Genomic DNA, 16513 nt, shown 5'->3' on the forward strand with positions numbered 1-16513 from the left:
AATAATAATAATAATAATAGTATTAATAATGATAATAAAAATAATGATAATTATAATGATAATAATAATAATAATAATAATAATAATAATAATAATAATAATAATAATAATAACTAATAATAATAATAATAATAATAATAATAATAATAATAATAATAATAATAATAATAATAATAATAATAATAATAATAATAATATAATGACAATAATAACAAAAATAATAATAACAAGAAGAGAAGAAGAAGAAGAAGAAGAAGAAGAAGAAGAAGAAGAAGAAGAAGAAGAAGAAGAAGAAGAAGAAGAAAGAAGAAGAAGAATACAAATAATAATAATAATAATAATAATAATAATAATAATATAATAATAATAATAATATAATAATAATAGTATATAATGATAATAAAAATAATGATAGTTATAATGATAATAATAATAATAATAATAATAATAATAATAATGATAATAATAATAATAATAATAATAATAATAAATAATAATAATAATAATAATAATAATAATAATAATAAAATAATGACAATAATAACAAAAATAATAAAACAAGAAGAAGAAGAAGAAGAAGAAGAAGAAGAAGAGAAGAAGAAGAAGAAGAAGAAGAAGAAGAAGAAGAAGAAGAAGAAGAAGAAGAAGAAGAATACAAAATAATAATAATAATAATAATAATAATAATAATAATAATAATAATAATAATAATAATAATAATAATAATAATAATAACGTGAACAGAGCGAAATATCCGCTACAAACCGTGAGCAAAGCACTTTATAGTGCACAAGATCAAGCATGATAGTCTATGTCAGATTAATATAATGAGGGTAAGCGTGATAATGTTGATAACACTATGAATACTAAAAACAAAAGCAAATGTAGGAAATGGCATCCCTTGTCATCGTCATGGGGCTCCCTGCCGTTTGACATTTGTACAGGATTTGTCTGACATGTGGTGATGATCGCTTTCCCTATCGGCTACCGTGTCCTGACATAAACACATTTTAATCATTTTCGACATAAAACTTTTATTTATAGGTGAAGATAATAGATAATACGATAAATCAACAATTAAATTCAGTATTTATATACCACAATGTTCACTAACCGTGCTCAAAGTGCTGTACAAATTGCAATTGGTCCCTAGCCCTCGGCAACACTAAACACGAGACATGACACCTGTTGAGCAATAGTACATTTTTTCCGACAGAGCCAACGCTGTTAACGACCAGGTAATCTTTTCACACCTGAGCACGACGAGAATCTGTTAGTAAAGAGCCTTTTCCTAGGACTCAACAAGCAATGCGCCATTTAGAAGGGACGGGGACTCGAAAGCTAGCAATTGTCATTCGAATAGACCACCTAGTCGCATGAAAACGAGTCAAAGGCTTAATTTAGACCTAAGACCTTCGAAATGTCAAGGTTAAACCTTTTCACAAATTGGGAATCAGACTAACAATGAGGTAAAAGTTTTCTGACCAAATTATCGAAAGGTTTCTTTTTTCAAGGATCGCAGATTTCTCTTTGTCAATAGTCCTTGAAATCTCCAGCGGTCATTAAAACCTTGACCATCCTCCTTTCATTTCTATAAATCAATGTTTCGGCTATTATTTTTATTTTGGACATATCCGTCTCTGTTTGGTTCAATCTACCGTCTCTTGTTTTTGAAACAATGCGCCGCTTTAAATTGAGTATCATTTACTTTACACTGCTCAAGTGTTTGATTGCAAGATAGGTTATCATTATTTTTAATATCATACTATAATCATAAGTAACCAGTCATCTCACAAGAGTATTATGTCGGATGGGATGCTCTGATTCAATTTGACGCTGAACATATAAGACATTAGGATAAATTCCATTTTTGAGGGATTAAAGTTGATTAAAGATTATCAAAGTTTAAAGTAAATGTTTATTTCCCAATTCAGATCCGTTTCACTTTCAACTCAATTTTCTTCATCCATTTCATTCGATGCCATACGAGATTGGTGTGGTTGATCTCATATAATATAATTCATAATTAGGAGTAGCACTTTAAGTACTATTATTATTATTATTATTATTATTATTATTATTATATTATTATTATTATTATATTATTATTATTATTATCAATTATTATTTATTTATTATTTATTATATTATTTATTATTAATTATATATTATTATTATTATTATTATTATATTAATATATTATTATTATTATATTATATATTATTATTATTATTATTATATTATTATTATTATTATTATTATTATCATTATTATTATTATTATCATTATTATATTATTATTATTATTATTATTATTATTATTATTGTTATTATTATTATTATTATTATTATCAATATTTATTATTAATATTATTATTTATTATTATTTTTATTATCATTATTAAATATTATTATTATTAATATTATTATTATTATTATTATTATTATTATTATTATATTATTATTATTCATTATTATATTATTATTATTATTATTATTATTATTATTATTATTATATTATTATTATTATTATTATTATTATCATTATTATTATTATTATTATATTATCATTATTATTATTATTATTATTATTATTATTATTATATTATTATTATTTATCATTATTTTATTTTATCATCATCATCATCATCATCATCATTATCATTATCATTATTATTATTATTATCATAATTATTATTATTAGTGACAAACATTGTCAATAATACCGCGTTCCGCAGATCGTCCAGAAATGTAACAATATGGATGGGAAACATAATTGATAGTGGATAAAAACAAAGGTTTAAAACCTGATCGATTATATTATATTATGCGACCATGTCAAGAAACACCTACTAAGAAATGCCCAATCCCATGGAGGTAATCTTATAACCTCAGAGCATAAGCTGCTACTGCGAGTTTTGAAATCAACTGGGACAAGTTGTGGAAAAATACACCAATGTAAAACGAACATCAAAACGAGAAATCTCACCATTTGTCAACTTACTAAAAATAAAATTGTTCATTCATATGTGGATAAACGTATCAATATCTCTAAGACAGAGACTACAGAAAATGCAGGGAAGCAATGTGGTCATCAAAAAATGACATGACTAAAAATGTTTTGGAGAAATAATACCAAAGAACACATCCAAAAGACAAAGCAGCTGCCAGGGATCCAAAAGAATTCGAGACTGAAAATCTTGAACACATCACAACCTAACAGGATGATAAGAGTAAACAAAAAAAGAACGCAATCATATCCACAAAAGAAGGAAGGGCGACCGATGTAAAAAATCAATAACTTGACTCCCTAGTGCGTGGCATAGACCAGATAAGTAAAGACAGTAAAATGTTGAATACGACGAAGCTGTTTAAGAAAAAGGACATTTGAAAAACCAAAGGTTAAAGACGAAGAGGGCAAAATAACCACTCGCCAATATGAAACGATATCAACCTATTTCAGAAACAAATTCAGGATATCGAATCAACAAGCGACATCAGACAACCCATTTGACACTCCCATAGCAACAGAAGAATTGCGACCAAATCTAAATAAATCGAACAACACTATCTATTTTAAAATTGATTTTCTTAATCTACCTCATTCCGACATCTTACTAAATTGACGGGATGAGTCACATAGTTTTATTTACCTTCAATATGCCATTGTCTTGTCTGTTTCTTGCCTTTTACAGATATACTTTGTTCTTATAAAGTGCCATGGCCAACGCAAGACCAAACAGCTCAGGTCCAGATTCATCTGCGGGCAGCAGTGCGGGCCTCCCACCTCTGTCAGGAATAAACAAGATGGACGTGCTACCGGAGGAGTGGACTTTGCCTCATGAATGGAAAATAGAAAAGCGGGAACCTTTTGCCGTAAACTACTTTGGTTCCTTATATTATCGGTTAAAATATATAAAACACTAAGAATAATATGAGCATTTGCTCTATTTATGCATGTCAGATTATTTTATGTACGATGTTGTCCTTCTAAGAACAATTTCTCTATTTTCTGACAAAATTAATACGTTTTACAAGATATTTTTGAAGTTGCATGTAATTCTATTTGTTATAAATGAATACAGAATAGTCTTGTTTTACTAATCTTCAACATCTAAAACATAAACATATCACAAACATCATTTTTGTGCCTTTGGTTTAATAGTAAGACTTATTAATGGTAATTTGCTGGTCTGATAACCCAAATTGTTATGGACTCATTGTTTTAATGGAAATATTCTCGAACCAACCCACAATATTGTTCATTACAATAATGTCAAATCTAGCTCATAATTACGTTCCGTTATCAGACCTGCAAATATGTGCAGTCTGTAATGGGTAACTAACATGGCGAATGATAATACATCCAAACATTTGTCATAATATTTCAATAGTCATCCGATTAGAGATTTTTGTTTGAAAGTTTTGTTTTTTTTTTTGTTTTGTTTTTTTTTTTTTTTTGATTTTCTATTTCTTATTTTGTTTTGTAAGCTTGTATTTTCCCCCATTTTTTATTTTGTTGGGTTTTTCTTTTCATTCGCCATTTTGCGGATATCATCGTGTTAGATTAGTTGTGCCCTATCGCCTCAAATCAGTATTATCTCGTGGTGATTTACGTGCTACAAATTATATCTAAAGCCAGCTCAGCGGCGTGGCGTATTGACGGCATATGGTGGTGCCATGATTAGAAGAAGAAACAAACTTCTAAAACAGTGATTACGATTAAGAGGAGAGAGCACATGTTAAAAACTCTCTTTTTTGGAAAGGTGGGGGGAGGGTCGATGATTTCTACAAGTGGACAAAACTCACAAAAACAAATAATTCATGAAAACAACAAGCTACAACACTGAGATACAAGTCCCGTATGAAAAGGTCTTTGTAATTATTATTTGCCCACCAAATAAAGGGTTGGATTTGGTAGATAATGCAATCAATATGTGATAAATGTAAATCAAAAGAGAAAAAAAAAAGCTACGACAAAAATTACTTACTTTTAGTACTTGTAAAGAAAATCTGCACGGCGATGTTTCATCTTTGCAAATCTTTTTATAATTTGTTTATTAAAATCTGGAATGGCATCTATTTCAGCTTTGTGAATTGATAGAATCATCAACGAATTTAACCGCTCCTGTTTCATCGAATTTCGCAAGAAATTTTTCACTCTTTTAAGGGTGCTAAAACAACGTTCAGGTTCAGCAGAAGCTATAGGCGTTGTGATGATGAGTTTTAGAAGTTTTGTGCTTTCCGTGAAGCTAGTCTGCAGGCCAGTATCAACAATGGTAGACAGCAATTTTATTACAGATGGACAATTTTTATGGGAAAATGATTCGTTTTGATAAATCACCCGGAGCTCACTTTTCAGTTTATCAGATTCTAAAAATGGGTATTTATGGACAATGGTTTTAAAATGTGCTTCAGGAAATTGAGCCCGAAAGATGGTGAACTTAATAGGATTTAAAATAGCAAAAGAAGATAAAAATGTATTGTCAATAAGCCTGCTTGTTAAATGTGTCATGAGGACATCACAGACTTCAACAGCTGTAGCCTTAACATTCGAACTGGTCTGTTTCCTTTTTTTTGCTGGATGTTACTGGTCCTTCTTCTAATGTGTCCCTAACTATCTGAATGGTCTTAACAAAATCCTCTACACATCTAGCTGAGTCGGCCCCATTACTTAATTGGTCTTGAAATAAGTTATAAAGTACTTCCACGTGATTAAATATGGTGTGGAAAAAATCAAGGAGGTAATTGAATTCTTTGTCTTCCAGAATTCTTTGGAGTCCACAAGCTTCTCTTACGGTTATGTCATCCCACATTGAAGGGTTTTCTATCATATTCTCAAAGCAATCAAGAAGCTCATTTTTGTTTTATGGACACTGGCTATCAACCTGCTCTGAAAATTCCATCGTGTATTACTTGGAGTGGGCAAACGTTTTGAGCATGCAGCCCTTAAAGCATCTGAACGTTTAGGAGAGACAGAAAAAATGAAGAGAATCCCTCCAGGTTTGAAAAGAACAATCTGGCATTAGAAATATGACCAACTAATCTTTTAAGGATTAAATTGAACTGATGTGCGTAACAATGAACATAATAGGCATAGGCATACTCGCTTTTTATTATTGTTTGAACACCACCTGTTGTTCCGCTCATCGCCGCGGCGCCATCGTAAGCCTGCGCTATAAGTTTTTCTTTTAATCTAACAAAACCAAGTTCTTCTTTCAAAATACAGGCAAGACCATTTGCTGATCTGTCATGCACGTCTACAAATTTTAATACTCGTTCAACGGGAAGTTTATCGTTCACATAACGTAATATTATTACGAATTGAGAAACACAAGAAATATCGGTGGTTTCGTCGGCTTCTACAACCACAAATTCTGTGTTTTCAATCTCTTTCTTAATAAACTCTATGGAAATTTGATATACACAGTCTAGAATCTCGTTTTGTATAGTATTGGACGTGTATTTTGTAACATTTGCTGATTTTAAATGATCTTCCAGCTGGCTATCTAAGGAAGAGAGACGAGTCAGGAGGTCAAGAAATACGCCTCTGTTGAAAAGGATTCTCTTTCATCATGACCACGAAGTGGTAGCTCATGTATCCCACAGAATTTAATGCAGTCAATTATTTTATTCAATACATGCCTATTTTTATCAACTCGCTGATTATGTCTTTGAACAGACAAACTAACGGAACGGTCAATTTGAGTTGCTATATTTACAGTTCCAAAAGTTCTATAACGAACGGCATTTGTTAGATGAGTCTCAGTATTTTCATGGGTTTTAGCGCTCCGATGGAAGTGGTTAAGGTCACTATAGCCTATAGATGTCCATGATTTTTCAGTGTTTGATGCATCTGTAAAAAGTAGACAATAAAAACAAAAGAAACGTTTTTTTCTAAACTAACTGTGAGCCATTCATGTCTGTCATACCATGTCACTGAAAAAGAGCGTTTTCGAGATTTCCACACTTGCGTTAATTCAAAATCAGTTGGTTGATGAGGCCCTAGTCTTTTTATGTCTAATTTGTCATCTAGTGTCAATCTCCCAAAGTAAAGAGTCAACTTGATTCATTGCAATTCATTGTTTAACCAAACAAAACTTCAAAGTATATCACAAATAATGGAAATCAGTGGAATACGATTAATGATAACACAAATAAAAGGTAGATTCAGATCTTAAAGCATCACAAAGAAAAGATCACTCCACTTAAGTACTTAAGAAATCAAAAAACACACCAAAGTATAACTGTTGACAATCTTCGCTTTCTTTCTCTGACTGAAACAAATAAACACACACAAACATACACATACACAAACACACACAAATACACACATATACACTCATACACACGTAACCATCAACTCGGCACTACAAGCAAGAAATATGTTGGTAAATTCGTCCACAATGCTTCGTTGCATACAATTACTTTATTCAATAATCGTGAAATTGAGGTGGGGGGGGGGCGGATTTTAATATGTCATATTTTTAAGTTTTATGTTGTTTCTCTTTGCTGCTTACAAATAAACTTGACAATGATCATGTTTTTGACAGTTAATGTAATAATTTGGATGGCCGAAGTTACCCTAATTATGACGCAAATGGTGTAACATTGGCGCATCCCCCCAGTCCAACGATGGAGCTCTCAGATCCTGGCACAAGTCGAGGGGTTTTCCGCTATTTGAAGATAGTATAATTCGACCCAGTTTCTCGCTCAATCAGCTGTAGCGATACTAAGGGATAGAGAATTAACTGGAGCTCGGATTGTTTTGCACCACGGTGTTGATTCGTCACTAATTCGCGCAGCGAGTCGCACACGAGTCGGCAGCGATGTCACCAACACACGAGTCGGCGCAGTGCGTGAATCGGAATCTTGAATAGAGCGGAGCCTAAAAAGGCAGTATGTTGTTGGCGAGTTGGCAAAAGACAGTGGAGTTATAAATTTCTCAGTTTTATTTTAATTAAATTATGCTGTTAATGATTTTTAAAAGATTGGTGTGGTGCCTGGCACCATTCGATCCAATGGCCCCATGCCACTGTCTAAAGCTAAAAATGAGAAACTTAAGATTCTACGTTTTACTGAGGAAAATGAATATAACTTCTTACAGTCAAAAAGACAAAAACTTTGTATTTCTGATCATTGTAACTTCAAATTCACTTTTCATAATCTAGTTCACGGTTCAATCGGATATAATACCGGCTGGACATGTGTGTCACATGTTATAATACGATCTCAACACATGCCCTTACAGAGAGAACGTCATCATGGGTTTGCGCATGCGTCTCTCGTCCCCGCTTCCGGTGAAACCGCGCGGTTAGTTAAAAGTTAAATCGTTTCTCAGTGATCTTTAAGTTTCATCGAACCCTGTGTTTAATTCTAGACATTTTTTTCTCTCACCCAGACCAACATTATATTTTAAAGCTTGATATTATTTTTCATTCTTTGATTCTTTTTCATAATCAGTGAAATCTCCTTATCCAAAGGAAAGATATCCTCAGTTGAAAGTTTTACGTTTTTAAATTTTGTGGTCTATACGGTGCGAAAGTTTGGTTAGAGCATTTCGTTTTTACAAATTTTGCTGTAGTACCTTTCAACAGCGCCCTTCGCCGACTCCTTATTGGCATTTTTGACGTATAATGGAAGAAAAAAGACATATTAGAATTGTAATATTGGAAGAAGTATTAGTAATAGAATAAGTACTATAAGTAGTAGTAGTAGTAGTAGTAGTAGTAGTAGTAAACTTAGTAGTAGTAGTAGTAGTAGTAGTAGTAGTAGTAGTAGTAGTAGTAGTAGTAGTAGTAGTGTAGTAGTAGTAAGTAGTAGTAGTAGTAGTAGTAGTAGTAGTAGTAGTAGTAGTAGTAGTAGTAGTAATAATAATAATAATAATAATAGTAGTAGTAGTAGTAGTAGTAGTAGTAGTAGTAGTAGTAGTAGTAGTAGTAGTAGTAGTAGTAGTAGTAGTAGTAGTAGTAGTACCGTTCGAATTTTTTGTTTTGTATTTCCTTCTCAAAGATTCGACCGCCGCTCTAACACTTTGCCCATTTACCCCCCCCCCCCCCCCCCGTGACTATTTCACCTCGCCCCCCCCCCTACTATTGACACTACTATTACTACTACTACTACTACTACTACTACTACTACTACTACTACTGCTACTACTACTACTACTACTACTACTGCTTCTACTATATTACTACTACTATACTACTACTACTACTACTATACTACTACTACTACTACTACTACTACTACTACTACTTCTAGTAGCCTACTTTTATTTTATTTGTTTTCCAAGTTAATTTGTGTATTGTTGTGGTGACGAAGGGTTTGTACCCGAAACGTCCATTGTCTGCATCGTTCCTATACGAAGCCTCTCCATTTTCACTCTTTCTTTAGTTTTGTCACAATTACAGGCAGCCCGTACCATTTTCTACTATAACGGTAAATAATGCTGCAGAATCGAGTGGTGTTCCACTATCATGACTAATAAAGGAAAATAAATTATTAACTTTCATTTATTATGGAAATGCTTGTGTTATGTCTACTTCGAATTAAAGCATGCTTCGTCTTTTGAGGACGCCTAAGCTTCCTCCAGATGACCTTACATGAAAGCGGCATGATACACTTCACCGGAAGCGAGGCGCAAAACCATGATGACGTTCTCTCTGTAAGGGTATGTGATCTCAACGATATGAGTGAAGTAAAATAAAAGAGCAGATTTGAAAGAAAGACATGGATACGGAGATGTTGTTGTTGTTGTTGTTGTTGTTGTTGTTGTTGTTGTTGTTGTTGATGATGATGATGATGATGATGATGATGATGATGATGATGATGATGATGATGATGGATGTTGTATTGCATTTTGTAAACAGTCTTTATTTTTGTTCCTCATCTCTATTACAGAACTGGAAACTGGATGTACAAAGTCAAATATCCAACATTTCTGTCTCATTGGTAAGTAAAACCTCTCGTGAGGCTTTATGCGTCCATTCTTATGTTGACTGACTAAGCCTTTGGCCGTTTTCTTTGGTCAAAGACTGTTAAATTCGCCTATGTGAGCAGTCTAATGGTAGCCAGGGACTAAAACCACACCCCTTAGGTCTCAATTTTCGTATCTCGACTCTCACATTTTAAAAAAATTAGCCAGAAAACTTATTGATTGAATATCGATTGATTAAAATTATTCTCATCTTGGCATAAACTCTTCAACCTGCCACTTTGCATTTAAACGACGAGTTTTATGGGGCCGTTTTCATGAACGCGGACTAGCGCATAGTCTCTGACTATCTCTGACTTTAATTAGTCAATGATTTGAAAAAATCGGATTTCATGTGAGCTGACTAAGCAAGTCCGGGACTAAGTTTGGTCAAGTTTTAGGCATAATTCAACTTCGAATGCGGTCAAGCCAAGACGAAAGTACATTCGTTTTTTGTCGACTTGCTTAATTGTCACTTTTCGACTCTTTTTCCTAAAAAAACCCAAAACAAACAAACAAAAAAACGAAGACCCTTCCCCTTTAGATAATTGCTTTCTGTCCAAATGATTAGCTGGAATATCGCCTGTCAAAAGCTATCACGTTTCGATCATAAAACGCGTTGGTCACTTCTTCACTCAGACTTAATTAAGACTAGGAAGTCTTTTGTTAGGCAATTAAAGTACATGGCACAATGCTTACAGAAGATGGAAGATGCCAGCCGAAATAACAGAACCGAATAGTTCAATCAAAAGTAGCCTTCCGCAATATGAAACATAATTTTAATGCTAAAGATATAGATCTAAATTTTCATACGAGATTGCTCAGATGTTACATCTAGCCCATCCTACTTTATGCATGCGAATCCTGCACAGTAGACGCTGAAGCCATTGAAAAGTTAAAAGCGGTGGAAATATTGTTCCTTCGCAGAATGCCTGTATGCCGACGTATTTTTCAGAATCGAAGCGCACTCACTCTAAAAATAGCTGCTTTCTTGTTGACGCTATGACGTCTCCTAGTAACGCATGAGAGTCTCGCATGAAGTCTTGCCTCAGCAAATGCCTAAAACTTGACCAAACTTAGTCCCGGACTTGCTTAGTCAGCTCACATGAAATCCGATTTTTTCAAATCATTGACTAATTAAAGTCAGAGATAGTCAGAGACTATGCGCTAGTCGAGGAGAGGTGTGGCAGAGTCAAACCTCCACTTTCGAAAGCCAATCTGGCAGCATTATTTTGGGCCGTCTGTAACCGCCTGAACTTATTTTCCGAGACACCAAACAACAGAGCATTACAGTAATCCATCTTTGGAAATAAAAGAGAAACGACAAGTTTCATGGTACCATTCTCAGAAAGGAACGGTCGAATAAGCTTTTGCGGCAAATGCTGTCTTGACTAAGCGCTTTGTCAGTCTACATGAAAATGGGCCTATGAGAACCTACATCTGACAGCATCGAAAAAAATGTAATAGCGCCTTACAATGGTCATGTCGTCCTACATGTTGCTGGATGTTGTGTCATATATGAAAGCTTTTGTTTTCCTCCGTCTTTAATTTATCTTTGTGACATGTTATCTTGTCCCGATGACTTATTTTTAGAGTACTAACCTTACTTACAAGCAAAGGAAGCAGTATCGATCCCAAGAGATTATACTGTCTCCTCTGTCTATCCAGCAATAATACGGTAGCTGAGTCCATTCGATCTGGCAAAAGCATTTTGCGATATGCAGCGTCGCAATTGCTTTTAACTGATTCTCCGAAGCGATGAGTGACCTTGAGCCCACATTTCGGCGCTTCACCGCGAATGACAGTTGGGTTCTTCCAGTCTTCAGTTGGAATAGGCCCTATAGAAAGTTTACCTTCGATAGCTATTTCGCTTTCATTAGTTTGTTCAAGTATCATTTTTATAATCATAATATTTAGTATTATAGAGTGGGTCCGTTTACTTCCATTGACTATGCGGACAATTGAGAAGATGACATTTTATATTATGTGTATTTTGCATATTAATTAATTAATTGAAACTCTTAAATGTGCAAAAGTAGGCACGTCAAACGAATGTTGGTGGGAAAACTACGATTCTTGATTATGAGATATAATATTATTGTCTGATAATAATTTGAAACAGAGATAGGTACCGATGTGTCAAACTTACAGTGAACATTGGTGATATAACTCTGAAAAATGTTATCGATGTATTATAGTTACAAAGCAAAGAGAAAGCATGTAAGGTTGCTTTTTATAAAATCTATTAACTCTTAAACGATACGATACAATGAGAGTAAAAATTGTAGAGAGAGTATAGGAGACGCCCAAAAAAAAGAGACTCGTTTTGTATGAAAGTGCAACTGTTGTTATATTATGGCTTCCTTGTACTATTCCGTAATGGTTTAACACTGTGCAATGTAAAAAATGCATTTTAGAATAATCAGCAAATTTTCTCATCTTTTTTTTTCTATAATTTAGAATAATTCATTAAAAACTTACCCCCATCCCGAGGTGGGAGATGGATTAACATCTGTAGCAGGTCAGGAGTTTGAGGCCTGGGACGAGAAGCGGAGACAGATCCAAATGGAACGAGCTGCCGGTACCAACATGCAGCTGGGTCTCAATAGAAGCGCCACCACAACTTATTGATTTTAAACTAAGTCTTTTTCGTTATTGTTTTGAGATTAATTGATTTGTCGATTGATGATTATATGACCATAATATAATGTTTATTATGATCACCATGTTTCAATTTTCACCAATTTATTTGCACGTCTATTAACACGACCAATGTCATCTTTCCTGTAAACCATCTATTGATCCCTATCTGTTTGTCTATTAATCTGACATTCATTCTCAGAAATATTTATCTCTCAATGTGTCCACATATACATATACACTTAACGCTCATGGTTTTAAGCCAGCGATGGTTGGTTACAGAACGCGTGAAGACTAAAGAAGTGTGTATCACAGATGAACCAATGCTATATTTTTTTGTGCTTGATTTGATACCAAATTTAATTAATTCTAACACATATTTGGTTGAGTGAAAATGAGATAACAAATTCTAGTAACATTCATTTCGCTGGCGAGAGTATCAGTGAGTAAAAATTGATTTTCAAGCATTCGATCCGTCATCAATGATGGTCAGCTCCTTGAGGTTTTACTTCTCGAACCTCCTTTTCCGTGCTATCACTTACATTATAGCTGGACGATCAAACAATGGAGGAATTCTTGCTGGCCAATCAGCTGAATTCGTATCCCAATTTCTTTCTGCTATCGAGTCGTGCTAAAGTGGCTTTTTTCTATAACAAAAATGTAAATATGCCCCCCCCCCCCTCCCCCCTTCATAATGTTATATTTAGTCTATTTTTCATATTCAAGTGGCATTTATTTTTATTTTTTATCGTAAATCAGATTTTTAAAGTGTTATACATAACTAGATTCCTATATATTTCATTCAGTCTCAACTTACCTACCTTCCTATCTTTCTAGCAATCAAATTCTGTCCTCCTGATTATCTATCAATACCTATATTTCATTCAGTCTTATCTGATCCTATCAATCTATCTATATATCTATCTATCCACCAATCCTTATTTCTTTCTTTACTCCAACATATTATACATCGATTAACTTTCGTCACCTTCTTTTTTTTTATATAATTTGTATCACGTTACAGCCCCCCCCCCCCCCCCCCCCTTTCTCTTCTTCTACATCATTCACACACATGCGCGCGCACACAGTCACACACACACACACACATACATAAACACACACACACACACACACACACATACACACACAAACACGTACAAACACAATTAATTTCGCTTACACGCGAGCACGAACACAAACGCGCACACAAATGGGCCTACATACGAATGTCTCAACACTCTCACCTAGTCAAACACCCCTGTATAGTTTGATTAATAATCCAAACTTGCTTATCTGTAACTGATACAATGATATCTGTTATTGGTATATTATTTGTATACGGTATATAATTGTATGTTTTTGATTTTAAAATGATGCTTTTTTTTAACCCACGCCCTTTTTATGGTTCTAGCTATTAAATTATTGTCATCAATAAGATGTACTCCTTGCTTGTTTGCTTTTCTTGTTTTATTTCGATTTTTTTTTCTTTCTTTTCTATTTTTTTTTTCTTTTTTTCCTTTTTTAAAATTTTAATCTGGTGGGTTTTTTTTATCTTGGATAAAGAAGAAAAGAAATGTGTTTGGGGTGAGAAAAGAATAAGGCTCCAACAATAATAACGGTTGTATAAGTTACAGAGATAAGACAGATCTACATGTGTTCTTGACTTGAAAAACATACGATGTTCATAGAAATCAACTATTCAACATAATCTGACAAAGAGGTTTATCTTATGGTCGTTTTTTTCATTTTTCCGATTTCTGTATTGTTAAACAGAGAACACACCATCTGCCGTGCTCTTGAAAAACACGCAAAGTCCCAGGTTTGAAAGTTTTTGCTAAGACGAGGGTCATTTAAATCGATCGATATTTGAAGGACGAGGTTTCTGGCCAAATTTCTAAATATGTGTTTTTCAAGAGTACGGCAGTCTTGTAGATAGGCTCTTATAGAGTGCACAGTATCCTCAACCATGAGACTCTTGGCGCTTTACATCAACACAAAATAATATCAAAGAAAGTACATGACATCAAAAAATAAATGTTTTCAATGACTTCTTGAACACAGACAATTATTTGGACTCCCGGATGCTCTGTGGAATGGTGTCCCATACAGACGGACCAAAATGAGAAAAGAACCTTGTTCATGCTTTTGTACGAATGCGTGGTATAGCCAAATGGGTGGTGTCATTGGTGGAACGCAAAGATCGGGATAGTCGAATATTTCCTAAGGAATTCTGTAAGATAGGGAGGGGCAGTGTTTTCCAGACAACGATAAACTAGGACACGTGCTTTTAATTGGACCCTTTTCTCAACAGGCAGCCAGTGGAATCTTCGAAGGAGAGGTGTGGCAGAGTCAAACCTCCACTTTCGAAAGCCAATCTGGCAGAATTATTTTGGGCCGTCTGTAACCGCCTGAACTTATTTTCCGAGACACCAAACAACAGAGCATTACAGTAATCCATCTTTGGAAATAAAAGAGAAACGACAAGTTTCATGGTACCATTCTCAGAAAGGAACGGTCGAATAGGCTTTTGCGGCAAATGCTGTCATGGTGATGGAGAGTGAGCAAGTGTGGTTGTAAGCGGTACATTTGTTGATGCGTCGATGTTTACTGTCGCCTTGATTTGATTTGCCACAGTATTCACAGGGTGCGGGAAGTTTCGTTTCCTGTTTTCTCTGGAAGCCAATACGCTACATCGTTGCACGTCATGCCACATTAGACTTTAGATGACCGTCCTCTAGCAAGTAATGTAAATGGCCATTTTTAAAGAAACTAGCCAGTGACAGATATTGCTAGAATGTTTTATTTCACGAGACGGACGCTCAACGGCAGCGCTTTCAAGCAACACAGAGAGTACGGGTCGCCTAAGAATTGGAAGGTCACGAGTAACCACTGAAGGTAAAGAACGCTTTATTCGGACACAACACCTTAGAACTGCATTTGAAAATGCATGTAATTTTTATGGACGCCAAAATTTAAGCACATGCAGACGTGAACTTCACGGGCACAGCATTGTTGCCAGACAACCGTTAATGCGTCCTCGATTAAGGCAAAAGCATCGCCAGGCTCGCCTGTAGTGAGCTCAGGAACATCGGCGGTGGACGTTGAGTCAGTCAACGGCCGTTTACTGATGAATCGCGGTTCGTTATTGGTGTACATTACAGTAGAATAATGAACGATATGAGCAGGTGTGTCTGCTTGAATCAACAGAGTATAACGGCCACGTAATGGTTTGGGGAGGCATAAGCAGGGGATATCGAATACCTCTTGTACAAATCAACGGATATCTAACAGGGGAAAGATACACCAGAGAAATTGTAGTAGGTAGGCTACATACTTTCTCAACAACACCAAAACGTTATTTTTCCGCACGACTTGGCTCACAAGGAAGGTGCAAGGCTATACCTTAAATTGCCAGAGACCTTGTGGCCACCAAGAAAACCAATGCCATTTAACCACGGACGAATACAATTCATAAAAAGTGTAGAGCGGGCGAGATGAAAACTGTTTCCATCGAGCACTTCCCTATACCCTGTTTTTCTCATCATTATTGAACCATGGCCTGAAATTTCCCCAAAGCTGAACCCTATGGCCTATGGCTATGGAACATGTCTGAGTCTGGGACTGAATAGGCCGCATACGTCGTGGTATGGATCCACAACCTCAAAACAATGACCTATTCGAAGCTCTCGGAAATTCGTGGAGCAACATCCCTCAACTTCAACTAGCAACACTCGTGCGATCCATGCAAAGAATGTGTATTGCAGTGATTCGTGCTAATCGAGGCCACTATTGCATATTTTGTAAGTGGCCATTACTTTCTGTGAAGTTTTCAACAAATATAAATGGTGCTAGACTGTCATTCTTGTTTTGAAGTTTCAATTTGTTATTTCCTTTTTCC

General features: G+C 34.7%; 2 protein-coding genes across 3 annotated transcripts in view; one reads left to right on the forward strand and one right to left on the reverse strand.

Annotated features, from left to right (window-relative positions):
* Positions 1-3767, reverse strand: part of LOC144972638 (uncharacterized) — a 43426-nt gene extending 39659 nt beyond the window's left edge. Inside the window, exon 1 of one of the 2 annotated variants that reach the window (XM_078914103.1) lies at positions 3653-3767. The gene's annotated coding sequence lies outside the window, so the exon portion shown is untranslated. The remainder of the gene's footprint in view (positions 1-3652) is intronic. The other variant, XM_078914102.1, reaches the window with a different exon arrangement.
* LOC144972639 (uncharacterized) overlaps positions 1-14056 on the forward strand; it is a 16641-nt gene extending 2585 nt beyond the window's left edge. Inside the window, exons 2-4 of the mRNA XM_078914107.1 lie at positions 3695-3875; positions 9903-9953; positions 12436-14056. Of these exons, the coding sequence (XP_078770233.1) occupies positions 3720-3875; positions 9903-9953; positions 12436-12606 (378 nt within the window). The 5' untranslated portion in view covers positions 3695-3719 and the 3' untranslated portion in view covers positions 12607-14056. The remainder of the gene's footprint in view (positions 1-3694; positions 3876-9902; positions 9954-12435) is intronic.
* The last annotated feature ends 2457 nt before the right edge of the window (positions 14057-16513 follow it).

Source organism: Berghia stephanieae, chromosome 5 (assembly GCF_034508935.2).
Source record: "Berghia stephanieae isolate SIO BIC M18660-M18661 chromosome 5, UCSD_Bste_1.3, whole genome shotgun sequence".
Taxonomy (NCBI): Eukaryota; Metazoa; Mollusca; class Gastropoda; order Nudibranchia; family Aeolidiidae; genus Berghia; species Berghia stephanieae.